Raw genomic sequence first — 27,934 nt, forward strand, 5'->3', positions numbered from 1 at the left:
TTCTGAAAAGACAACTTTATTCTCACTGGCTGGTGGCACACCCTCCTCCTCCTGCCCAGAAAATACATAAAGCACAGAGGTCAAACCCGCGGCTAAGTTTCGGCTCTCCGGGGATGATGGGAATTGTAGCTCTGCAACCACTGGAGGGCTGCAAGTTTGAACCCCCCCCCCCCCTCCCCCGAACAGAGAATAACCAGTTTGAACAACACTTCATTCTTACTGGGGACCCCACACATATAACACTGCATTGGAGAACCCGACCTTATGTAACATGGAGAGCAGCGGTAGGGAACCTCGGCTCTCAAGGCATGGTGGGAGTTGTTGTTTTGCAACAGCTGTAGAGCCAAGGTTTCCTACCCGGTCTGGAGTGTAGAGCACAGGTGTCAAAGTCAGGCCCTCCAGCAAAACTACAACTCCCATCATGCCTGGAGAGCCAAAGATGAGTTGTAGTTTTGCAGCAGCTGGAGGGCCTGAGTTAGACACCCATAGAAATTTAGGCAAGATGGCAGCTTAGATCAGGAAACAGGATGTACCTAGTAAAAAAAAAAAAAAAAAAAAAAAAAGCAGACCTGTATTTCCCAATCTTAGACAGCTCTGTAATAGATTGTGGAGGGGTAGGGGGCGGAATCTACTTTATATTCTGTTTCCGGTTTAGTTTCCATGTTTCCCGCTAGATTGGATTCCACTTTGTGAGGATGCCGGCTCTGTAACCCCAGAGATCCCCTTTAACCAATTATATTAATTGAAAATATATATATACCTACTCTAAGTAAAAACTCTCCCTGCACTCTCTGCTAGCTATCAGAGTCCTGACTGAGAAAGAGCGGGAGAGGTCCCCAAAGAGGAGCGATGCGAGCGGCCGCCATGGACGTCTCCACCACAATCAGAGGGAAGTACAGAGCAGGGTCTCTTACCCGTTTATCCTTTTACAGCTGGAGCCACACCGGCCGCGTTCTGTATTCTTTTCTATTATTTTTCTTGCACCAAAACCAGAAATGGAATCACAAGAAAAATGGAAGGAAACAAATGATAAAACGATGCCATAGGGGTCAGGTTGTCCGGTTATTGGCCAATGTAACAGCTGATGTCTGCGTAATCGCTCATTCATCAGCTGATCACAGGTCACTGGTCAGCCATGCATCTGTGTGCACAGGGGGGATGCACAGCTGACAAGGAGGTGATAGAACAGATATGAGAGATAAAAATTATTGATGCAACCCTGGCCAGACAACTGTATAGAACATAAAATGGCTCCTTAAAAAGGGGTTGTCCAGGACTATCAAAAGCAGCGCTAATTTCCTGCCACCCCTATCCTCAGGTTGTGTGTGGTTTTTACAATTCGTTTAAAACGCAACTGAGCTGCACTACCACACACAACCTGAGGACAGGAGAGGCGCTGCTTGTGAAAGAAAGTGGCCATGTTATTCTAAGACTGGACAACCCCTCTAAACAAGGGGGAAATCCGCTTGTATTGATACGGGTCTGCCCATCCAAAAGGTCCATGTGAATACTGAGCAGGTTGGGAGGGGTGTGGGGCAGTTTTGTATTAACCATTGCTATCTTTTCTGTTGGACCCTCCATATAGTGGGGACAGGCCCAGGTGGTCAAAGCCAGAGCCCAGTGTAAATATAAAACGTGTGGCTGTATGGTGAGAGGCGGCTCTTCACAACATGGCTGACTGACAAGTCCGTATATTCCGCAGCAGTGTTCATGACATGATGAGAGTCCGTGAAGTAGAGCTGTGTTTGTGTAAGTTCAGAATGGCTCGTGCTTTCTCCTGCATGAGGAGTTGGTCCTGGGAGCCGCCAAAGGCAATGATTTTCCAAGCTTTACTCATCTGGGGAGAAGAGGAGACGGGGAGTGAGAGCAGAGAAACGGCCAGAGGATGAACGGCCGAGAACAGAGGAACACAAGGCTGAGGAGGCCGCACATTACACCATCACTGCTACAGGCTTATTGCCCAAGGATTCTATCCCAAACACTAAAAGGAGTACTCCATTTCTTTTTTTCTTTCAAATTGGCTGGTTTCAGAATGTTCTTCTGTATAAAAATCTCCAGTCCTTAGCAGCTGGTGTATGTCCTGCAGGCTGACAGTGCTCTCTCCTGCCACCTCTGTCCATGTCAGGAATGGTCCAGAGCAGCAGCAAAACCTCTCCTGCTCTGGACAGTTCCTGACATGGACAGAGGTGGCAGCAGAGAGCACTGTGTCAGACTAGAGAGAATACACCACTTCCTGCAGGACATACAGCAGCTGATAAGACTGAAGATTTTTTAAACATAACAGAATCTTTCTAACTTTCAGAAACCAGTTAATTTCAAAGAAAAGAAAAATTGCTAGAGTGCCCCTTTAAGCATGTAGTTATGGCTGCAGGATTTCTGGCATTGGCCGCAGTATTGGATAATACTATGCCGTGTATTTGGGTCTGCAGCCAATATTGCAGCTTTGAGCTCATAACTTCCCCAGCATCGCTCTGGTTATCACAGCCACTACGACACGCCGTGACCTTTAGTCAGGGTGAATGGCCGCCCTGCGTTGCAATCCTCTGAACCTGGGCAGACAATTATTAAGACATATGATACAGTGCACATAGGATACAGGTAACAGACTGTGTAGATTGGGGGAGGGTAACGGCTGCTTTAGCAGCTTCAGAATTGAAAAGGCTAATTATTTAAATTCCTCTAATTGTGAATGTGTGTGGGAGCGGCGGGAGGCGCGGTAATAGCGAGATGGATGTTGTTTGCTAGGAGAACACCTGCAGACAATTCTTCTCTAGCTTCATAATCCGCACAGAAAGCAGCGTGTGCAATTTAACCTTTTTAGAGCCCAACTTAATAGTGAAGCTTTATTGCCTCGAAGCGGCTCTGCATCCCTCGCTGGAAATGGCGCTGGCATATTCATTCCTCTCATCAGCACAGACGTGTCACGAAACGCGGCTGATAACCAACAGATCCATAGACATCAAAGTCACAGAAGACAGAGCTCTATGATGTACACTGGCAATATGGACGTGCATAGAGACCCCGCGCATAAAACTACTGTGTAACCAGCGCCATTGTCCCAGATACGGGAATCTCCCCCACGGGGGCTGTGACACTCCCTCAGCCGCTGGTTACATAGAGAGGCCCACGATGAAGCCATGCCCGCCGTGTAACTGGGCAGATCTGCTGTATAATTTCTTGTCTACCAGGTTTCCAGAGCTCTGGTTAAAACAACAAAAAAACCAAAAAAAAAAAAACCAGACCTGACACTTTGTTTGAGCGTAAGAAAATAGGATGGCAGAGATGTGTGCACATAGCCTGGAGCCCAGGTGTCAAAACTCCTAGACCACCAGCTGATGCAGAACTACAATTCCCATCATGCCTGGACAGCCAACACAAGGGCTTCAGCTGTCAATGCATGATGGGAATTGTAGATGGGCCTGAGTTTGACACCACTGACCTAGGGGGTTGTATAATAGTGTAGATGTATTATCTGCTTTTCTTGTTGGGATTCAGTGATAAATTCTTATATCCCGTCCTGGCGACACTCACCGGTTCTGGAATCCTCAGCGCCTCCGGCCGTGTACAGATGTTTGGTCTATCGGACTTCAGAGCAGCGTCTACATTGCCAGGTAAGCTGGAGCAGGAGTCTATAGGAATAAGCTGGGCGCTAGGTTCAGTTTTGATGCTTCTACTGCTTTTCCGCAGAGAAGACTCCTGGGATTTCACCAGCTCACCAATGTCAGTGTGTGAGGAGTCTTCGGGGATGAAGGACGCTTTGCTTGACTTGACCTGAACAAATCCCTGATTTAGTAAACTGTTCTCTTTAGTGCTGCAAGACGACTCATTCAGGGACATGGATAAGAAGCTCTCGCAGGGCTGAGGCTGAGGGAGGAACAAAGAACATCCAGAGTTATCAAGATGGCCAAATATAAAGCAAAACGCCCTCGTAGTAACAATGTAACCCTATCAGCAGCCACAATGTGAGAATTACTCTGCTGTCCCGAAAATTAGACAGTGTCTTATATTCATTTTTGCTTCCAAAGATGCACTCTCTTATTTTCATTCAGGGGATGTCTTATATTTCCATGAAGAGGTCATTAAATGCACAGCAGGGACAGAGTGTACAGTATGGCGGCTTCCGGCCACCAGGGGGAGCTCACCACAGCACACTCATACAGCACAGCAGGGACAGAGTGTACAGTATGGCGGCTTCCGGCCACCAGGGGGAGCTCACCACATCACGCTCGTACAGCACAGGAACAGTGTATGGTATGGGTCTCCAAACCGCAGCCCTCCAGCTGTGGCAAAACCCCATTTTCCATGCCTGGCCAGCTAAAAGGTTATGATTTTGCTTTCCAGGCATGATGGGAAATGTAGCATTGCAACAGCTAGAGGGCCGCAGTTTGGAGACCTATAGCATATGCTATGGCGGCTTCCGGCCACCAGGTGGTGCTCACATCAGCGCACTCATACAGCACAGCAGGGACATTGTACGGTATTGCGTGTTCGGCGGGCATACTTCTTTACATTTAGCAATTCAGAAAAACCTCTCATAGGTCTTATTTTCAGAGAAAACAGGGTATGTTTAAGCAGTGTTCCTGTGGCCTCCTCTTTAACAGGCACAGTGCTATATATTGTGTAGTGGCTCTGTCTGGTACTGCACCTCAATCTTTTTCAGTTGACTAGGACAGAGCTCATGGCAGGATGCAATCATGTCCATTCATTGTCTATGGGGCTGCAGGAAGCAGAGAATGGATGGAGCGCAGGCCACAGTGGTTACAAAGGTGAGGTGGTGAGGTTCTCCATTCCCTGCAAGAACAAATATATCCCAGCTCTTGGGATCCCAGTATTGAGACCTGCAGCGGCCAGAATCATCAATTGACTAGGACTTATAATGGAATCTTGGAAGTCCAGTGGGCGGATTGTAAACCTTCCTTGGCTAGGTGACAACACAGGGATAGGGAGTCCAGTGGGCGGTCCTATCAGTGATTAAGCCTTCCTTGGCTAGGTGACAATATAGAGATAGGAAGCCTAGCTGGTGGTCTTGCCCAGTGACTGACAGGTAAGCCCAGAAATGGCAAGAATATACCATCACAAGTTCTACTGAATCATCCAAGAAGATTCTGCTCTAAGAGGATAGCAGATCTGGCCCACACCCTTACGTTGTTAATATACGTAAGCTCAAGAACCAAGTTACCTGCACTTGTAGAGATACGGCTGAAGAAAGGGAAACTGAGGGAGGCTTGATCTCCTTGTCAACAATGTCTAGAGCGAGAGACTTCCGCACTTTCTTGATAGGACTGTGAGAATGCTGGAAGGATAAAATATAAAAACTGCAAATGTAACTATACTATAAATGTAACTAAACGTATACACCAAAATGGTCACCTAAGTCAGGGATGGGGAACCTGCAGCCCCTCCAGCTGCTGCAAATCTACAACTCCCATCATGCCCGGGTAGCCAGTGAGGCATCTTTGGCTGTGCAGGCATTAGGGGAATTGTAGTTTTGGAACAGCTAGAGGGCCGCAGATCCGCAAACACTGACGTAGAGAAATAAGGCAACACTACTGCCAGCGGTCTACATAAAATGTCCACCACCTACCACAGGTTTCCTCCTCTGACGCTCATGCTTGGGTTCATCTACAATGACCAGTTCTATGCCGGACTCATTACGCAAAACTTCCTTTAGATCCTCTTCAAGGTGAGGAGTCGGAGGCTGCAAGGTTGAAAGACATTAACCTACGTGGCCATAGTCATCTTCAACAAAACGATTAAAAAAACAAAATACCAAATACATTTGCTTCCTAGTTATATCCAGGATATGATGCGGCTAGCGATGGTGTATACCCAGGATACCCGACCTAGAGATCTATACAGTAAGCCTCTCCCATATACAATATTTCTACATCAGCTACTCCTCTTTATTGATAAACCTAGCATCAGATCTGCAGGGGATACAGCGGCCATATTCATTCAAGCATAACCATCATTTGCAGTAAACTCTTTGCCAAGTCAGACATGTCAGAAGTTACTAATCGCACAAGGTCTCACTCCCGAAACACTGAGATCATGGGATACAGCTGAGGAAAGTGCCCGCTCTACTACCTGGCAGACCAAAGAGCCAACTCTTTCACTTCATAGACAGTAATAAAGCAAAGGATTCTGCATAGAGATGAGTGAACCTGGAGCAGCTCGAGTTGATCCGAACCCGAACGTTCGGCATGTGATTAGCGGTGGCTGCTGAACTTGGATAAAGCCCTAAGGCTATGTGGAAATCATGGATATAGTCATTGGCTGTATCCATGTTTTCCAGACAACCTTAGAGCTTTATCCAAGGTCAGCAGCCGCCGCTAATCAAATACCGAACGTTCGGGTTTGGATCGACTCGATCGATCTCTAATTCTGTTCTGATTGATAGCCAGGGAGAGACGTGCACCCCCCCCCCCCCCACTCAGTCTCTCTCTGTAGGGCAGCAGGGCTCAGTAGTGAAACCAGGAACGTTTGACACGTCCAATGACAGAGCTGCCACACTAAACGTCACCACAAAATCTGCGCCGATATATGGGAAAAATCAAAATGCAGTATAGCACTTACCAATGGCTTCAATGACCCAAACTTCTCTAAAGCATTCTTGAATGGCGTGGGGGTGTGAGGTGCATTATCCCCAATAAATTTATGATTTGGTGTCACAAACCTTAAAAATAAAAATATGTAATGAAAAAACGTTCCCCGTGTAGGTTACTGAAACGTAAGGCAACATACATGACCGGGGTTGACGTGTAAAGACTTACGCAGAGTTCTTCTGTAGCAGCGGCGTCTTGTCTCGATGGAGCGGTGTGGTTACCACCACTTTTTGGCTGCAGACCGGTGTGGACGTTAGAGATGGGTTCTCCAGCTCCAATGCATCGTGTTTCGACCAAAAATTTAAAAACTAAAAAGGGGGGGGGGGGGGGGAAACAATTGGTCAAACAGGCTCAGGAAGTTGTCCGACCTTTACCTGACTTTATCCTCAGCCCCCAGAGAGCTTTTCCTTGTATAAGCAGAGTTAAGGGCCTTTTAGACACCCTGCGGATAATCTGGCTGTGTATCACCTATTTAGAGCAAGCTTCAAAATATATTGCCATCGGCCGCACATCTTCCTGTGTAAACAGGGTTATGTGAGGCAGATAACGATAACTGGAAGCTGACAGCACGGATGTGTACATAGTATAAACTGTATACATCACTGCAGGCAGTTTCCATAACACACAGAAGTATGTAGTTGCCGGCATCCTATTCTCCATCTCTCCAGTCCAGGCGATTGGTCTTCTGGCCCCGCCTCCTCCAGCTGTCAATCATTCTGGAAAAGGCAGGGTCTGAATATATAGAGAAGAAAGGGATAATATCAGCTCACCCTTGATCCAAAAGTTCAGGCACCAGCCACCATGAAGCACAAGACCTTGAGTCGGGCCAACTCCCGATACATATATGGAATACAAATAGTTGCTGTCCGGCTCCAAGTAGTATAAAAATCTTTTCTTTATTGTAGCATATTAAAAACTGTACATGACAGTATCATAAACGCCAACGCGTTTCGGAAAAGCTTCCTTAATTATGGCATACAAAATTGTAAAAAACACATTTATACATATATCCCAATAAAGGTAAAGGGGGAGGGAACAAAGAAAAGAGACAGGAAGGGGCAAAGTTCTATATCAAACACCTGTGGAAGCGAACACGGAGTAGCATACATAAAACCAGAGACGGATGAATAGCATGGAAAGAAGAAAACGCATAATACATCTCATGGTGTAAACGCAACATGTGAATATAAACAAATATTAGAAACATGAGCGCATACAGTTAATGAAAAAACACAGCAGGGGGGTCTATACTATGAGGGAGAAATACATTTAACATGCTCAGAACACAAAAAAACTTAAAAAAAAAAAATGTACAGTCTGTTGCGAAGTTGTTAATAAATAAGAGCCAGATCATTCTTCCTGTTAAGACCTAATGGTATACGACAGTCTAATTCTAGGATCCAAAAGGCTTCCCGTAGTCTAACCTGATGCAACCAGTCACCCCCCCCCCCCTCCGAGGTCTATTAACCCTCTCAATGCCACATATAGAAAGAGATGACATCTCCTCCATGCCGTTCGACAAAATGTCTGGAGAGACCAGACATGGGGCGATGTAGCATCATTCTGGAAGCAGCTGATATATCTCCAAGGTGTTCAGCTAACCTTTTCTTGAGCTTTCTAATTGTGCACCCCACGTATTGGACATTGCACGTTGTACAGGTGGCCAGATATATGACATGATTAGTTTAGCAGTTGATCAAAGTGGGAATATGATAGTTCCTCCTGGTTACGCTGGAGACGAAATGTCTCTGGGCTGTCATATACTTACAACAGGGGCATCTGGGGAGGGAACACCTGAAGCAGCCCGTGGTAGCTAGCCAGCTACTTTTGGCCTGTTCTCTCAACACAGAAGGTGATAAGATGTTGGCAAGGGATCTGCCCCTCTCGCCACACACCTAACACCCTGAGACAATACAGTAGCACAATCGTCGTCTGAATATAGTACAGGAAGATTTTTGCGAATCACATCTTGTATATCATAAAATTGTGTGCTGTAAGGTGTAGAAAATGTTATGGGAGCTCCCTGAGTATCAGTCTTACGATGTCGCGGAGATGGTAATCGCGGTCATGTGATTCTGCAATTTTTCTAGCTCTAGTTATCACATTCCTGGTGTATCCCCTTGCCTGTAGTCTGCGTGTGAGATTATTACATTGTGAAAGGTAGGTGGGATTGTCAGAACACGCCCGGCGCGCTCTGACAAACTCCCCGATGGGGAGACTTCTAATAGTGTGCCAGGGATGGCTGCAGGATGCCATTGCCCGAAGTGGGCTTACGGTACAATGAGGTAATGATGCTATTGTGCTCACAATCGGCAGTTAAACTAATATCCAAAAAAGAAACAGTGTGTGGATCCGAATGTAATGTAAAAACCAAATTAAGCCCATTATTATTGAGAAATGAGAGAAAGAGTGGAATGTCGTCCTGTTCCCCCCGCCATATCAGGAGGAGGTCATCTATATAACGGCCGTACCAGACAATGGAGTCTCGGTACAGGTTGGAATCTGCACATAGATGAACCTCCTCCCAAAAGCCCATATAAAGATTGGCTAATGACGGGGAGAATTTCGCTCCCATAGGACAGCCTTCTATTTGTAAATAAAATGTGCTGTTAAAGCAAAAAAAATTATGCTGTAACAAAAACTCAACCACCAAAACAATGTAATCTTGTAAAATTATTTCATAATTACTGTACTGTACCGAAGGTGGAAATGTAGTGCTACCAGCGCCAGATGATGTGGAATACATGTATATAGTGCAGTGACATCGCACGTGACCCATGTATAGTTGGATGCCCAGGTGAAACCACCTAAAGCCGCTAGGAGGGACTTGCTGTCCCTGATGTATCCGGGAATCCGGACCACCAAGGGTTGAAGCAAGTCATCCACCCATGAGCATAGGCGTTCACACAATTTTTTTAAAAAAGTTTTTTTTTTTTTAAATTTAAAAAGTTTGTTTTTTTGTGTTCTGAGCATGTTAAATGTATTTCTTCCTCATAGTATAGACCCCCCTGCTGTGTTTTTTCATTAACTGTATGCGCTCATGTTTCTAATATTTGTTTATATTCACATGTTGCGTTTACACCATGAGATGTATTATGCGTTTTCTTCTTTCCATGCTATTCATCCGTCTCTGGTTTTATGTATGCTACTCCCTGTGTTCGCTTCCACAGGTGTTTGATATAGAACTTTGCCCCTTCCTGTCTCTTTTCTTTGTTCCCTCCTCTTTTACCTTTATTGGGATATATGTATAAATAGATGTGTTTATTACTATTTTGTATGCCATGATTAAGGAAGCTTTTCCAAAACGCGTTGGCGTTTATGATACTGTCAGTTTTTAATATGCTACAATAAAGAAAAGATTTTTATACTACTAAGAGCCGGACAGCAATTATTTGTATTCCAGGGTCTGAATATACACAACTGGATGGAAGACCGAGGGGAACAGGAGGGAGCATCACATCAGCAGCATTAAGTATGCACTGCTCTGATCTGGAATCTGACAGCACCACTATATGCATATCTTGTATGTACAGTATATCCCCCCCCCCCCCCGGCCGAGAAGTCTATGCGTCTGAAATTACCCTTACTTTGTGTCTCTATGCCCCCTTTAGGAAGTCATACCTGTGATGGGGAGAACGGTAGTGACTTGACAGGAGTGCTTTTGGGTGTCATGCTGTTGGTATCTGTAGTGGAGGTGCTGCTGTTGGCCACGCTTTCTGTGACGGGTGACAATGTGATCTTCCTCTTCTTGTGATGTTTCAGCAAAGATGGCGGCGTCCCAAACCCAGCATGAGGACGTGGTGATATAGGGATTAACTCCCCCTTGCTACCCTTACTTAGGTCAGACAAGGTATGTCCATCTAGACGATATTCTGTAACATTAGTTGCCAGGGGCTTTAACGAAGAAGACGAAGAGTTCGGACTGCCGACATCAGTAACCACAGATTCATCGGCCAACTCGAAGTTTGTAAGGTCACACCAACCTTCGGCATCCTGGATAAGAAACATAAGCTCATGAACACCACATCGTAGGTCACAGCACATCCCCAATGAGTTCAAGGGGGGAGGATAAACGTCACACGTAACGTCGTCCCCTATGAACGCCTTACCGACTCAATCATGTCACTGTTTGGCACCAGGTAGTTGACGTACTCCACCATCCACTTCTCAGGGGCAGAACTGACAGAGGCGACGGCAGATGAGGGGCTGGACTGAGCGCTGTCGTCTTCCTCGGCTTCACTTAGCTGCTCAGACTTGACCTCAACTATTTTCACTTCCATTATATCGGAGCTGGGGCCGTTCTCAACACTCTCTACCTTAACGTGAGAAGGCGATTCAGTCTGTAATTACATAGAGAACCATCAGCAGGATCCTTTACTAGAGATTGGGTTCATGTTTCATACAGATCACTCCGTTACCTCTTCCCCAGTAGCCGGATATCCGGAGTCTTCCTTTTCCTCTTTGTCCCCAATAATGGCGCTCTTCATCCCATTCAGATAGCCGCCTGTCTCTACCTTCCTCTTGATGGTTGAGTTCCAGTGATTTTTCACCGCATTGTCCGTCCTATGGATGAAACAGGCAGATCTGTCAGATTCTTTGACACAACGGATGAGAGAGAGAGAGAGAGAGAGAGTGAGAGAGTGAGAGAGTGAGAGAGTGAGAGAGAGAGAGAGAGAGAGAGTGAGAGAGTGAGAGAGTGAGAGAGTGAGAGAGAGAGAGAGAGAGTGAGAGTGAGAGAGTGAGAGAGTGAGAGAGTGAGAGAGTGAGAGAGTGAGAGAGTGAGAGAGTGAGAGAGTGAGAGAGTGAGAGAGTGAGAGAGTGAGAGAGTGAGAGAGTGAGAGAGTGAGAGAGTGAGAGAGTGAGAGAGTGAGAGAGTGAGAGAGAGAGAGAGAGAATTACCCCCCATCAACATTATGCTGCCTATAGTGTACATGACAAACCTGGGGGTCTTCTGAAGGCCCCCCTGCTGCCATGGAAACCCATCTGCACCTGGTGATCCTGTTGCCGTACTGCTGGAAGGGTAACTGACCTGCAAATCCATTATATCCTGCAGTCAGGATTTGATCGCAGCATGTAATGCGTTAGAGTACTCTGGCAAAACATTTTAATTGACTTCTATTTAAAAATCTCCAGTCAGCTGCTGTATGTCATGCAGGAAGTGGTGTATTCTCTCCAGTCTGACACAGTGCTCTCTGCTGCCACCTCTGTCCATGTCAGGAACTGTCCAGAGCAGCAGCAAATCCCCATAGAAAACCTCTCCTGCCCTGGACAGTTCCTGACATGGACAGAGGTGGCAGCAGAGAGCACTGTGTCAGACTGGAGAGAATACACCACTTCCTGCAGAACATACAGCAGCTGATAAATACTGAAAGGAGTACTCCAGGCACCCCCTGTAAAATCTAAACAACTCACACACTGGGGGATGGTTCCTGCCACCTCTGTCACATTTCCTTCCCCTGCACTGTGCTCTGTTGCTGCTGATTACATCTCCAACTTCCTGTTTGGACCAGTGCCTGTGTGCTGCATATTCCTACAGTCCCCACAATGCCTTGTTTCCCTGGCCTGCCTCTGTAAACCTCCCACCTCCTCCTCCCACCCACAAACATGCCCACAACCCCGCCCTCCATCCCTAGCTCCTCTATTCCCTGCCTCCCTCCATCTATTCCCCTCCCACTGCACAGCTTAGTAATGGTAAATACTGACAACCCCGCCCCCTTATTTGGGTGTCCAGTGAATAAAAACTGCAGCCATCATTGTCTACTTTTAATATGGCATGATGCTGAGGGTTGTGGTTGTGCAACCTGGAGTTGCACAGCTTGAAAAATTACTACCAGCATCTTGTCCAAGAGACAATGATGGTGGTAGTAGTTCTGGAAGCTGTGCAACTCCAGCTTGCACACATACAACCCCCACCATCATGCCATGCTGACACTTTATGATGGTGATTCAGCTATAACACATAGTCCAGCAGCTGACAGCAAGCAGCAACATCTTTCAGGTGCCTGAAGTCGGCCAGGATCTTCCAGGGAGCATTGAAACAAACCCTTTCAGCTCCAGAAAGATGTTGCTGCTTGCTGTCAGCTGCTGGACTAGGAGTTATAGCTGAATCTGGTGTCCGAGGTCTCCTCTGCTTCTCAGTCATTCTGGAGGAGAATCCTGTAGCATCAGACACCAGTCATCTCCTAGCAGGCATCTGGCATTGAAAGGGTGCCAAATGCCTCCTATTAGATCTGTGACATCTGCTGCCGATCTCCAGGATGACTTAGAAGCAGAGGAGACTGAGACTGTGCAGAGGAGGGAGCCCGACAGATAATATAGTATGTATTGTAAAACTGGACGGGCAGAGGAGGAGTGGGGGCGGGCAGAGGAGGAGTGGGGGCGGGCAGAGGAGGAGTGGGGGCGGGCAGAGGAGGAGTGGGGGCGGGCAGAGGAGGAGTTGAGGGGCGGATTTCCCTGTGACATAGAGGAAATACATCACGTCTCAATATGGCACGTGTGGAACAGCATTGAGACGTGATGTGTTTCCTTCTTCCTGAACTACAGGATTTCCTGTGGGACTTTGATTCTTTGAAAAACAGGTAACATTACAGCTGTCCTAAAGAGTGTAAATAGCAATGTTATATAACTTCCCTTTATAAGTGCAGTGTTAAATTATGTAATTTGCCCGGAGTACCCCTTGAAAGATTAGACTAGAGATTTTTAAACACAAGTAAATTATTATTTATCTGTACAACTTTCTGACACTAGCGGGTCTGAAAGCAATACTTTTTACTTGTCGGAGTACCTCTAACCTCCGAGTATCAGAGCTTTCCCCAATGCCAACACTTGGGAGCCTGGCTGTCAGTATCGCAGTAATATCAGCCCTCATCACCAGCTTATTCCTCCTGTATCCATGGATTATATAATGATTAAAGGCAGATAAGTGTGTGACATACCTCCCCGGCAACAGCTTTGCTATTTCTGCCCAGCGATTGCCTAGAAGTTTGTGCGCCTGGCAGATGATGCGATCCTCCTCCTCGGTCCATGAAGATTTCTTCACCTCTGGATTGAGGTGGTTATGCCAGCGCTCGCGGCACTGTTTACCCAACCGTCCTTTCAGCTGCTTCGCGATGAGCGTCCAGTGTTTGGTTCCATACTTCTTCACCAGCTCAATAACCTGCAGACACCAGACATCAGCACAAAAAGAATACTGATCAGAATATGGAAAGATCAGAAGGAAGGCAAGAAACTTCACTGAAAGAGTAGTAGATGCTTGGAACAAACTTCCAGCAGATGTGGTTGGTAAATCTACAACAGAATGTAACCTGTCTGGAATATACATATGTCTATCCTAAGAGGAGAAATACTAAAAGGGACGACTAGATGGCCTTGGGGGGGGAGGGGATTTTTCTGCCGACAGCCCTTTATGTTACTGAGAAGAAGAAGAATATCAAGGTATTATAACTAGAATGTTCTCCTTGAGTACCGGTCAGAGACACATACGAAAAGTATTTATTGATCATGGAGTGTTCAGACCGTGATAAAGTAGACGACTGGCCGCTCCTCTACTTGTTCTATGTCTGAGACCTAGACTAAAGCCTTATGTACATGTTCTATATATACAGTATGACGTGTGCAGCAGAACAGATTGTCTGAACCCGGAACGTGATGCTGGGAGCTATGAAACAGTTTAAATGTCCACGCTGCTGTACCGACACATCCACGCAGCTGTGTCAGTACCGCAAACATTTAAAATGTTTCAAAGCTCTCGGCATCACGTGGTCTTACACTGAAAATCCTTCTAGGTCATGTGACAGAGCAAGAAGCCAACATGTTGCATGTGTACCTCTCCCGGCTCATTCTTCCCATCAGTCTGGACTCTGCCCCTGACCAATCAAAACTTTTGCTATAACTCTGCCTACTAAAAGGTTTTGCTTTTGTTTTTAATAACCACTCCCACATAAAGCCATTTTAACCTTCTCGTCTTCCTCTTTAGTCCAAGGTCCTTTGACACGGTCAGGATGGAGAACGCGGAGCCATCGGTGCTGACACTGTTGCTCTGTCCGGTTCTAAAAAAAGATAAAAATTGTATGGAAAAAAACAGTTTAAGGAAAGTTCAGAGAGGTAAAGAAACTGCAGCAATTAGGAGCTTCCTCACCCCTCCCCCTCCTTACACACACACTGCGCTGTACATGTAGCTTTTACTCTTCTGCACACAGTCTAAGGGCCTTATTCTACGACGATTATCATTCGCTTAAGCGTTAACAATAAACGATCCAAGCGACCGCTATTGTGAAAGACGTGAAATCGTTCACCCATTCACATGGAACGATAATTGTTACTTATGATCTTTCTTGCAGCTTTGTCGCTGCTATCACGTTCGTTACTACTGCGAACGACATCTTATTCAACGCAAACGATCTGCGAACGAGCAACGACTAACCTTTAGTCGTTAATCGTTAACTGCTATTCAACCGAACGATTGTCGTTTAGATTCGAACGATTTAACGATAATCTGAATGATAATCGTCCCGTGGAACAGGGCCCTAACACTTTCCATTCTTCTCACTAAAAAAAAAAAATTATATATTCCTCCTACATTTTTTCAAACCCCCAAAGCAGAAGAGAGGACTAGGACTACGAACCGGCATGTGGTTTGCGATGTGTTTCCATTCCCCCTGCCCGAACCTTTTCACCAGGGCTCGCAGCAATTCATCCTAGTGAGGTGAAAGCAGGAATTAGTAAGTCAGCAATGCACAAGGAAACCTCATAGACAGGGACTGGGGATAAGACATAACATCCATATAAACCAGCAAACAATCCTGGAGGTCATCAGGTCCCCGGCTCTCGCTCACTGCAGCGGTTTCTACTCCGTTAGGGCTGATAACAGTCACTAACATCATCCAGCTGACTCTAAAGAAGCATCATGGCGGCCATCAGCCTCACCTCATCATGGGTCCACTTCACTTTGACTCTGTTCTCTCGCTGCTCGGGAACATCAGAATCAGTGTCCTGATAATGTAAGTCGTCCAGGTCGTCACTGCGGAGGAAACAGGATAAAGTATAGGATTACTCTGAGGCTCTCTCTGTTACGGTCTATGTACGGAGTTACAGAAAGAACTGTGCAAATCTTAAAGGCATATTCCATCTCCATAAGTACAAGTGAGAACCATGTGATGCTGGTCAGGGGGCCCGGGAGTGATGACCTCTGAACCTATATCTCTGTACTACTAGTAATCCGCTACGTACCAGAAATCCTATAAAAAGGGCGACCCCTGGTTAATGTATTCTATATGCCCCATAGTGTCTGTACTATGGATATAACACCCGGATCCTATACAGTTATATAGTGTCTGTACTATGGATATAACACCCGGATCCTATACAGTTATATAGTGTCTGTACTATGGATATAACACACACATCCTATACAGTTATATAGTGTCTGTACTATGGATATAACACCCGGATCCTATACAGTTATATAGTGTCTGTACTATGGATATAACACCCGGATCCTATACAGTTATATAGTGTCTGTACTATGGATATAACACCCGGATCCTATACAGTTATATAGCGTCTGTACTATGGATATAACACACATCCTATACAGTTATATAGCGTCTGTACTATGGATATAACACCCGGATCCTATACAGTTATATAGTGTCTGTACTATGGATATAACACACACATCCTATACAGTTATATAGTGTCTGTACTATGGATATAACACACACATCCTATACAGGTATATAGTGTCTGTACTATGGATATAACACACATCCTATACAGTTATATAGCGTCTGTACTATGGATATAACACACACATCCTATACAGTTATATAGTGTCTGTACTATGGATATAACACACATCCTATACAGTTATATAGCGTCTGTACTATGGATATAACACCCGGATCCTATACAGTTATATAGCATCTGTACTATGGATATAACACCCGGATCCTATACAGTTATATAGTGTCTGTACTATGGATATAACACCCGGATCCTATACAGGTATATAGTGTCTGTACTATGGATATAACACACACATCCTATACAGTTATATAGTGTCTGTACTATGGATATAACACACATCCTATACAGTTATATAGTGTCTGTACTATGGATATAACACCCGGATCCTATACAGTTATATAGTGTCTGTACTATGGATATAACACACACATCCTATACAGTTATATAGTGTCTGTACTATGGATATAACTTCCGGATCCTATACAGTTATATAGTGTCTGTACTATGGATATAACACACACATCCTATACAGTTATATAGTGTCTGTACTATGGATATAACACCCGGATCCTATACAGTTATATAGTGTCTGTACTATGGATATAACACACACATCCTATACAGTTATATAGTGTCTGTACTATGGATATAACTTCCGGATCCTATACAGTTATATAGTGTCTGTACTATGGATATAACACACACATCCTATACAGGTATATAGTGTCTGTACTATGGATATAACACCCGGATCCTATACAGGTATATAGTGTCTGTACTATGGATATAACACACACATCCTATACAGGTATATAGTGTCTGTACTATGGATATAACACACACATCCTATACAGGTATATAGTGTCTGTACTATGGATATAACACCCGGATCCTATACAGGTATATACAGGGCTCCAGATGGCGACCAAAATGGTCGCCAATGCGACTGACATTTTGCAAATGGCGCCCAGATTTATTAATCTGGGCGCCATTTGCGACTGGCCCCGGCGGCAGCGCGCTGTCTCTTTAAGATGCGCGGCTGCCGGGGGTGTCCCGTCCTATCCCCGGCAGCGCGGCGCATCAGTGAGCTGCCTGGGGCCCTGACTTCCGGCACAGGAAGCGCACGTCAGAGACTCTTCCTGTGTCAGAAGTCACAGCCCCGGCGTACAGGGAGCTCACTGATGCGCCGCGCTGCCGGGGATAGGACGGGACACCCCCGGCAGCCGCACATCAGCCGGGGACAGCGTCCGAAGAAGAAGAGGATCGCCGGGGGAGCGGGTTGTCAGGTGAGTTTGTGTGTTTGTTTTTTTTAAATATTGCTTAGCATAGAGGAAAGGGGGGGGGGGGGGGGGGGGGCATCTATAATGGGGGGAGAAGAGGGGGCATCTATAATGGGGGGGAGAGGGGGCATCTATAAGGGGAGGGGGTATCTATAAGGGGGGGAGAAGAGGGGGCATCAATAATGGGGGGGGGAGGAGGGGGCATCTATAATGGGGGTAGAGAGGGTCATCTATAGGGGGAGGGGGTATCTATAAGGGGGGGGAGAAGAGGGGGCATCTATAATGGGGGGGAGAGGGGGCATCTATAATGGGGGTAGAGAGGGTCATCTATAAGGGGAGGGGGCATCTATAATGGGGTGGAGGAGGGGGCATCTATAATGGGGGTAGAGGGGGTCATCTATAAGGGGAGGGGGCCATCTATAAGTGTAGGGCAAACTGGCTGCAGACACTGGGAGATAGATATATGCACAATTATTATTATCAGGGCCCCTCAGGTGTCTGTATTGTAGGGGGTCACTTGCATTAGTCACTAGGTGAGAGATATATCTATCTATATACACATCTTGTGGGGGGGTCACTATGGCTGCAGTCAGAAGTCCAGCTCAGTATGTATAGACTGTTGCAAGCTTTTAAAGGGAACCTGTCACCCCCGGTGCCGGGGTGACAGGCTCCCAACCCCCCGTTAGAACCCCCTATACTCACCTCATCGCGCCGGGTCCCGCTTCTGAAGATGGTCGGGTCACGGAGATCTCAGCCGCTGCAGCCCGGCGCGCACACTGAGAGATGAGTCCAACGCTCATAGAGAATGACGGAGCGCTGGACTCTCCCATCATTCTCTATGAGCGTTGGACTCATCTCTCAGCGCACGCCGGGCTGCAGCGGCTGAGATCTCCGTGACCCGACCATCTTCAGAAGCGGGGTGAAGATGAGGTGAGTATAGGGGGTTCTAACGGGGGGTTGGGAGCCTGTCACCCCGGCACGGAGGTCGACAGGTTCCCTTTAAGTTCAAGTTCAGAAGAGTAGGCCTCATTAAAAGGCTAGCCAAGGGAAGCTGAAGTACTGAGTCAGACTGGATATGGTTGTCAGACTGTATATGGTTGTCAGACTGTATATGGTTGTCAGACTGTATATGGTTGTCAGACTGTATATGGTTGTCAAGTTGCAAGTTTCCATGTTGAACGTTTTCAAACTAAGAAAAGAAAGGATCTAAAGGAGGAGGATGCTGCCGCGGCCTCTGCACACAGTAAGTCCCATGTAACATAACATTAATTTTACATGGTTTAAAATGTTGGCGACCAAATATTCTATTTGGCGCCTAAATTTTTCAGGTTAGGAGCCAATGGCTCCTAGGTAAATTTTTTAGTCTGGAGCCCTGTATATAGTGTCTGTACTATGGATATAACACACACATCCTATACAGGTATATAGTGTCTGTACTATGGATATAACACACACATCCTATACAGGTATATAGTGTCTGTACTATGGATATAACACACACATCCTATACAGGTATATAGTGTCTGTACTATGGATATAACACACACATCCTATACAGTTATATAGTGTCTGTACTATGGATATAACACACACATCCTATACAGGTATATAGTGTCTGTACTATGGATATAACACACACATCCTATACAGTTATATAGCGTCTGTACTATGGATATAACACCCGGATCCTATACAGTTATATAGCATCTGTACTATGGATATAACACCCGGATCCTATACAGTTATATAGTGTCTGTACTATGGATATAACACCCGGATCCTATACAGTTATATAGTGTCTGTACTATGGATATAACACCCGGATCCTATACAGTTATATAGTGTCTGTACTATGGATATAACACACATCCTATACAGTTATATAGTGTCTGTACTATGGATATAACACCCGGATCCTATACAGTTATATAGTGTCTGTACTATGGATATAACACACACATCCTATACAGGTATATAGTGTCTGTACTATGGATATAACACATCCTATACAGTTATATAGTGTCTGTACTATGGATATAACACACATCCTATACAGTTATATAGTGTCTGTACTATGGATATAACACACACATCCTATACAGGTATATAGTGTCTGTACTATGGATATAACACACATCCTATACAGTTATATAGCGTCTGTACTATGGATATAACACCCGGATCCTATACAGTTATATAGTGTCTGTACTATGGATATAACACACATCCTATACAGTTATATAGCGTCTGTACTATGGATATAACACACATCCTATACAGTTATATAGCGTCTGTACTATGGATATAACACCCGGATCCTATACAGTTATATAGCATCTGTACTATGGATATAACACCCGGATCCTATACAGTTATATAGTGTCTGTACTATGGATATAACACCCGGATCCTATACAGTTATATAGTGTCTGTACTATGGATATAACACCCGGATCCTATACAGTTATATAGTGTCTGTACTATGGATATAACACCCGGATCCTATACAGTTATATAGTGTCTGTACTATGGATATAACACATCCTATACAGTTATATAGTGTCTGTACTATGGATATAACACACACATCCTATACAGGTATATAGTGTCTGTACTATGGATATAACACACACATCCTATACAGGTATATAGTGTCTGTACTATGGATATAACACATCCTATACAGTTATATAGTGTCTGTACTATGGATATAACACACACATCCTATACAGTTATATAGTGTCTGTACTATGGATATAACACCCGGATCCTATACAGGTATATAGCATCTGTACTATGGATATAACACCCGGATCCTATACAGGTATATAGTGTCTGTACTATGGATATAACACCCGGATCCCATACAGTTATATAGTGTCTGTACTATGGATTTAACACACACATCCTATACAGTTATATAGCGTCTGTACTATGGATATAACACACATCCTATACAGTTATATAGTGTCTGTACTATGGATATAACACACACATCCTATACAGTTATATAGTGTCTGTACTATGGATATAACACACATCCTATACAGTTATATAGTGTCTGTACTATGGATATAACACACATCCTATACAGGTATATAGTGTCTGTACTATGGATATAACACACATCCTATACAGTTATATAGTGTCTGTACTATGGATATAACACCCGGATCCTATACAGGTATATAGTGTCTGTACTATGGATATAACACCCGGATCCTATACAGGTATATAGTGTCTGTACTATGGATATAACACACACATCCTATACAGTTATATAGTGTCTGTACTATGGATATAACACCCGGATCCTATACAGTTATATAGTGTCTGTACTATGGATATAACACCCGGATCCTATACAGTTATATAGTGTCTGTACTATGGATATAACACACACATCCTATACAGGTATATAGTGTCTGTACTATGGATATAACACCCGGATCCTATACAGTTATATAGTGTCTGTACTATGGATATAACACACACATCCTATACAGTTATATAGTGTCTGTACTATGGATATAACACCCGGATCCTATACAGGTATATAGTGTCTGTACTATGGATATAACACCCGGATCCTATACAGTTATATAGTGTCTGTACTATGGATATAACACCCGGATCCTATACAGTTATATAGTGTCTGTACTATGGATATAACACACACATCCTATACAGGTATATAGTGTCTGTACTATGGATATAACACACATCCTATACAGTTATATAGTTGCAGAGCTTTGGCCGTCCAGGAATGATGGGGATAGTAGTTCTGCAGCAGCTGGAGGGCTGTGAGTTTGAGCTCTAACCTCTTGTATAGGAAATAACTGCAGTCACCGGGCCCCAGAGCTGAACTCCCCTAAAGTTAAAGTTTCACAGGCACATAAAGGGTCGGGGTCATGTGTGTGTATTTGCCTGAGGAGGAAGGTCACCGGGGAGGGGGCACACAGAGCTGAGAATACCTGGATATAGTGGTCGGGGGGCAGCGAGCGGCCAACAAACAAGCAAACTTAAGTTATTGCTATCGGTTGTATATGGCACCATGTGAATTGCGGCTGACTTCAAAGGGCCACACAAACAGTAAAGATGCTTCCAGCGCTATATATACGGGACCGGGGTCCAGCGTTATATCCGGGGCTGCATAATGTTTAGGGTCAGCATAGGGCGAGCCCCCCAGGACCCTTCCTCTGACCTTATACCACACCTGACATTCTATTTCGGCATTGGTGACTATAGGCGATGTATACACCCCAGATATATACAGTAATATACGCCCCTTTCATTCCGGAGGAGGTAACTACACAGCATAAGTCTGGTAGATAACTAAGACGTGATGTGAACAGAACCTAAAGATGGTCATATATATATATATATATATATATATATATATATATATATATATATATATATATATATATATATATATATATAATAAATCATCCAGGCCAGCGATCTATAGGCCGCACCAGCCGACCGCCTGACAGCCAACAGATTTTGTGTGTGTGTGTGTGTGTGTGGGGGGGGGGGGGGGGGGGGGGTGTAACCCCTTTTGTTCTGAAGGAGTCTCTGTTCACGATGCACGACACAGACCATAAGCATTCATGTGTGCTGAGTGAATAGGAGAGACGGCTGAGTGAATAGGAGACACGGCTGTCAGCAGAACCAGCATCTGTACGTGTCTGATCATCCGTATACCAGACACAGCCATATATCAACGCCCATACTTCTCAATATAGGTGTACACTGCTCACTACAGGCGTACACACACACACAGCTCACTACAGACAGGCACACACAAAGCCCGACCACACACACACCGCTCACTACAGGCGTACACACACACACAGCTCACTACAGACAGGCGTACGCACAGCCCGACCACACACACCGCTTACTACAGGCGTACACACACAGCCCGACCACACACACACACACCGCTCACTACAGGCGTACACACACACCCCGACCACACACACACCGCTTACTACAGGCGTACACACACAGCCCGACCACACACACCGCTCACTACAGGCGTACACACACACCCCGACCACACACACACCGCTTACTACAGGCGTACACACACAGCCCGACCACACACACCGCTCACTACAGGCGTACACACACACCCCGACCACACACACACCGCTTACTACAGGCGTACACACACAGCCCGACCACACACACCGCTCACTACAGGCGTACACACACAGCCCGACCACACACACCGCTCACTACAGGCGTACACACACAGCCCGACCACACACACCGCTCACTACAGGCGTACACACACACCCCGACCACACACACACCGCTTACTACAGGCGTACACACACAGCCCGACCACACACACACCGCTTACTACAGGCGTACACACACAGCCCGACCACACACACCGCTCACTACAGGCGTACACACAGCCCGACCACACACACACACACACACACACACAGTGACCACTGATCAGCCCCCCTGAGGCCTCAGGTCTATAGAACCTTCCGTGGCTTCTTCCCCTCACACACCACACACTGTTCCCCGCATCAGATACCGGAGACGTCTCTCAGTGCAGCTGTGCGACCTGACGGGAAACCGCATGATGTGGACGCAGCCTGAAGGTGTGAGGTGCAGAGGACGCCGCAGTGTGAGGAGTAGGGCGTCCCTATATACAGCAATACGGTAAGAGTGCGGCATACGGACGGGAGGGTGACCGGGGTCACATCACCCTGATACGAGATCTGCAGGCCTGTAAGAAGCACCACCCCCCGCCCCGGGCTCCCCGCCGCCTCACCTGCGTCCCATCCGGGCCATCACCGTCGCCTGGCCGTCTTTTCGGGCGTTATTGTTTTTTCCTATCTCCCGCCCGCTGCGCGCGCAGCTCGGTCCCGCCCTTTCCGGGGTCGGAGGGCACGCGCTGACGTCACGAGCGAAGGCAACAGCTGCGAGGACGAGGGCGCGCGGGGAGGGGGCGGAGCCGACGAGAAGCAACGCTCCAATCAGAGAGCAGCGCGGGGAGGCGACTAAAAAGCGCGCCGACTCTGAAATAATGAGCCCAGCTGTGAGGGGAGGGGGGTGCAGTGTGCGCTCAGGGCGGCAGGGGGCGACAGAGGACGAGAAGAATTAATTCCCCTGACAATTGTTTGTTTGTTTTTTTAAAGGGGAACTCTTCAACTTTCAAATCAACTGGTGTCAGGAAGTTATATAGGTTTGTAATTACCTTCTATTAAAAAAATCTCCAGTCTTCCAGCACTTATCAGCTGCTGTATGCCCTGCAGGAAGTGGTGTATTCTCTCCAGTCTGACACAGTGCTCTCTGCTGCCACCTCTGTCCATGTCAGGAACTGTCCAGAGCAGGAGAAGTTTTCTATGGGGATTTGCTGCTGCTCTGGACAGTTCCCGACATGGACAGAGGTGGCAGCAGGGAGCACTGTGTCAGACTGGAGAGAATACACCACTTCCTGCAGGACATACAGCAGCTGATAAGTACTGGAAAACTGGAGATTTTTTAATAGAAGTAAATTACAAATCTACATAACTTTCTGACACCAGTTGATTTGAAAGAAAAAGATTTTCGCTGGAGTGCCCCTTTAAACTGATAGCACCCATATAGCGCTGGGGAGGCTGAGGAGGAAGGTATATGTGTGTTACCTTCCTCCCTGGTGCCGGTCCTGTTAGTTGGGGTACACTCCGCTCCGGAGCACTGCCGCCTCATCCGGCCCACCTCCCCTATTATTATTATTAGTGGCGAGGGGGGGGGCATCAGGGCAGGAGCCAGGTGTTTGTGTGTCCCCGGGCAACAGATCCTCAGCGGGCCCCTCATCCACACACTATGCACAATCACTTGAGACAACAATGACATACACAAACATACATTACAGACACTGACTGACACACACATTACTGACACATCACTGACTGACACACACACACACACACACACACACACACACACACATTACTGACTAACACACACATTACTGACTGACACATTACTGACTCTCACACACACACATTACTGACTGACACACATTACTGACTCACACACACACATTACTGACTGACACACATTACTGACACACACACACATTACTGACTGACACACATTACTGACACACACACACATTACTGACTGACACACATTACTGACTCACACACACACATTACTGACTGACACACACATTACTGACTCACACACACACATTACTGACTGACACACACATTACTGACTGACACACACATTACTGACTCTCTCACACACACACACACACACATTACTGACACATCACTGACTGACACACACACACACACACATTACTGACTGACACATTACTGACACACACACACACATTACTGACTGACACATTACTGACACACACACACACATTACTGACTGACACACACATTACTGACTCTCACACACACACACACATTACTGACACATCACTGACTGACACACACACACATTACTGACACACACACACATTACTGACTGACACACACATTACTGACTCACACACACACACATTACTGACACATCACTGACTGACACACACACACACACATTACTGACTGACACACATTACTGACTCACACACACACACAATTACTGACTGACACACACACACACACACACATTACTGACTGAAACACATTACTGACTGACACACATTACTGACTGACACACACACACACACACACACACATTACTGACTGAAACACATTACTGACTGACACACACACACACAGCACTTACAGCTCAGTCTTCTCCCTCTCTGGCTGCTCTCCACACTGTGAGGTTGAGGACCTTCAGGTCATGTGATCAGGTCCTTCTCTCCCTCTCTCTGCAGGTCCTGCTCTGTCTCCTGATGTTCACCCCCTCCCCCCGCACTACAGTGATCAGGCTGCACATCAGAGCACCGGGCCCCTCTCCCTTTTTGGGCCCCTGGAGGTGTTGTGGGCCCCGGCACCTGCCCTGTGCTGACGCTGTCGTGGAGCGCGGACAGGTAATGTATTTAGGTAGTGACTAAATCGCATACAGTACAGGAACCTCACTGGGGGCGGGCACAGCTCTCCAGCCCCACCCCCACCCCAATTCCATTGGCTGCTCCACTCCGGGCTTCCTAGGAGCAATAATCAGACCCAGCCGGACCCCCGACCCTAATCCTAACGTTTAGTTGTAGAGTTGGGTTACGTTATTAGGGTTATGTGGCACCAATGTCTCGTGTTCTGACCCAGCGCACAGCTCCAACCTTAAAGCCGCTCTGTACCCCTCCCCCCACCCTTCGGATCTGTCCTGGGGTCGGTGCAGCAGGTGATGCAGTTATTGCGGCCCTGTGTCATACTGCCGTGGCCTAGTGTGTGTGTGCCCGAGGCCTGCACCGCCCCTCCGTCCCTCCTCATCAGGAATGCCCCAGGCAGGATGTTTCCTATTCCTCACCTGTCTGAACACGGCCCATGGGCTGGACGGTTATGGACCTGTGCAGCGCTCTGACAAAGGATGAATAGGAGACAATCAGCCTGGAGCATTCCTAATGATGAGGCGGGGCGGAGAGGCGGGGCCAGCCTAATGCACAGTCACCCTAGGCCACGGCCGTTGGGAAAGGGTAAATGTTGTTTTTTAGGACAATAACTGCATCACCTGCCGAACGGACCCCAGGACAGATCTTGGATTAAAAGCCGCTATCCGAAGGTACAAGTGGGAAGGGGGGATTGTGGGTAGAGAGTCGCTTTAACCCTTACCTTCCTGATTAGCACCAACCCCAAGGGTTAGGGTCGCTGTGTGGGCAGGGGATAGTTAAGTTATTTGGTAATAACCGTAATCCAAACCCTAAATCTATACGTTCGGCTTAGGGTCGGGGGTCCGGCAGGGTCTGATTGTGGCTGCTAGGAAGCCCGGAGTGAAGCAGCCAATGAAATCCGTCCAGGGCGGGGCTTACCTGGAGAGCTGTGCCCGCCCCCAGCGAGGTCCCTGTACCCTACGGCTTTAGTCACTACCATTGTATTTAGATTCAAATTCAACACTAGGAATATAAATCTGACACCAAAGATCTTTTCTGAATTTTTTTTTTACTTGGCAATAAAATACCCAGAAATCCTTCACAGAAAATAAGAAAACAATAAACAATAAATCCGTCCACCAAGCGTCCCTTAGAACTGGGAAAAAACTATGTACATTACGGCTTCAGCAAAAAACCTAAAGAAGGCCCCGGTAATATTTGGGGGGGGGGGGAGAGGGGGGACTAGATGCTGGGGGGTGTGAGTGTGGCCACTAGGTGTACCCCGCCCAGAGCTGCTGGTGGTACATGGGGCAGGTGTACTCCGCCCAGAGCTGCTGGTGGTACATGGGGCAGGTGTACTCCGCCCAGAGCTGCTGGTGGTACATGGGGCAGGTGTACCCCACCCAGAGCTGCTGGTGGTACATGGGGCAGGTGTACCCCACCCAGAGCTGCTGGTGGTACATGGGGCAGGTGTACTCCGCCCAGAGCCGCTGGTGGTACATGGGGCAGGTGTACTCCGCCCAGAGCTGCTGGTGGTACATGGGGCAGGTGTACCCCACCCAGAGCTGCTGGTGGTACATGGGGCAGGTGTACCCCACCCAGAGCTGCTGGTGGTACATGGGGCAGGTGTACTCCGCCCAGAGCTGCAGCTGGTACATGGGGCAGGTGTACTCCGCCCAGAGCTGCAGCTGGTACATGGGGCAGGTGTACTCCGCCCAGAGCTGCAGCTGCTGGTGGTACATGGGGCAGGTGTACTTTGCCCAGAGCTGCTGGTGGTACATGGGGCAGGTGTACTCCGCCCAGAGCTGCTGGTGGTACATGGGGCAGGTGTACTCCGCCCAGAGCTGCAGCTGGTACATGGGGCAGGTGTACTCCGCCCAGAGCTGCAGCTGCTGGTGGTACATGGGGCAGGTGTACTCCGCCCAGAGCTGCTGGTGGTACATGGGGCAGGTGTACTCCGCCCAGAGCTGCAGCTGCTGCTGGTACATGGGGCAGGTGTACTCCGCCCAGAGCTGCAGCTGGTACATGGGGCAGGTGTACTCCGCCCAGAGCTGCAGCTGGTACATGGGGCAGGTGTACTTTGCCCAGAGCTGCTTCTGCTGATGGTATATGGGGCAGGTGTACTCCGCCCAGAGCTGCAGCTGGTACATGGGGCAGGTGTACTAAGCCCAGAGCTGCAGCTGCTGATGGTACATGGGGCAGGTGTACTCCGCCCAGAGCTGCAGCTGGTACATGGGGCAGGTGTACTAAGCCCAGAGCTGCAGCTGCTGGTGGTACATGGGGCAGGTGTACTCCAC

At 47.0% G+C, this 27,934-nt stretch overlaps 2 protein-coding genes across 2 annotated transcripts in view; one reads left to right on the forward strand and one right to left on the reverse strand.

The window, feature by feature from the left end:
- Positions 1-23,558, reverse strand: MYBL2 (MYB proto-oncogene like 2). The gene is made up of 14 exons (XM_069952798.1): positions 23,433-23,558; positions 15,531-15,624; positions 15,230-15,301; positions 14,561-14,653; positions 13,541-13,761; positions 11,024-11,168; positions 10,715-10,945; positions 10,227-10,598; positions 6,774-6,913; positions 6,577-6,676; positions 5,585-5,698; positions 5,180-5,293; positions 3,532-3,864; positions 1-1,837 (listed from the first exon to the last, which is right to left on the reverse strand). The coding sequence occupies exons 1-14, from the start codon at positions 23,450-23,452 to the stop codon at positions 1,709-1,711; spliced, it is 2,178 nt and encodes a 725-aa protein (XP_069808899.1). The 5' UTR covers positions 23,453-23,558; the 3' UTR covers positions 1-1,708.
- LOC138772418 (uncharacterized) overlaps positions 23,205-27,934 on the forward strand; it is a 12,756-nt gene continuing 8,026 nt past the window's right edge. The window contains exon 1 of the mRNA XM_069952799.1: positions 23,205-23,320. The gene's annotated coding sequence lies outside the window, so the exon portion shown is untranslated. The remainder of the gene's footprint in view (positions 23,321-27,934) is intronic.

The sequence above is a fragment of the Dendropsophus ebraccatus genome, chromosome 14 (assembly GCF_027789765.1).
Source record: "Dendropsophus ebraccatus isolate aDenEbr1 chromosome 14, aDenEbr1.pat, whole genome shotgun sequence".
NCBI lineage: Eukaryota > Metazoa > Chordata > Amphibia > Anura > Hylidae > Dendropsophus > Dendropsophus ebraccatus.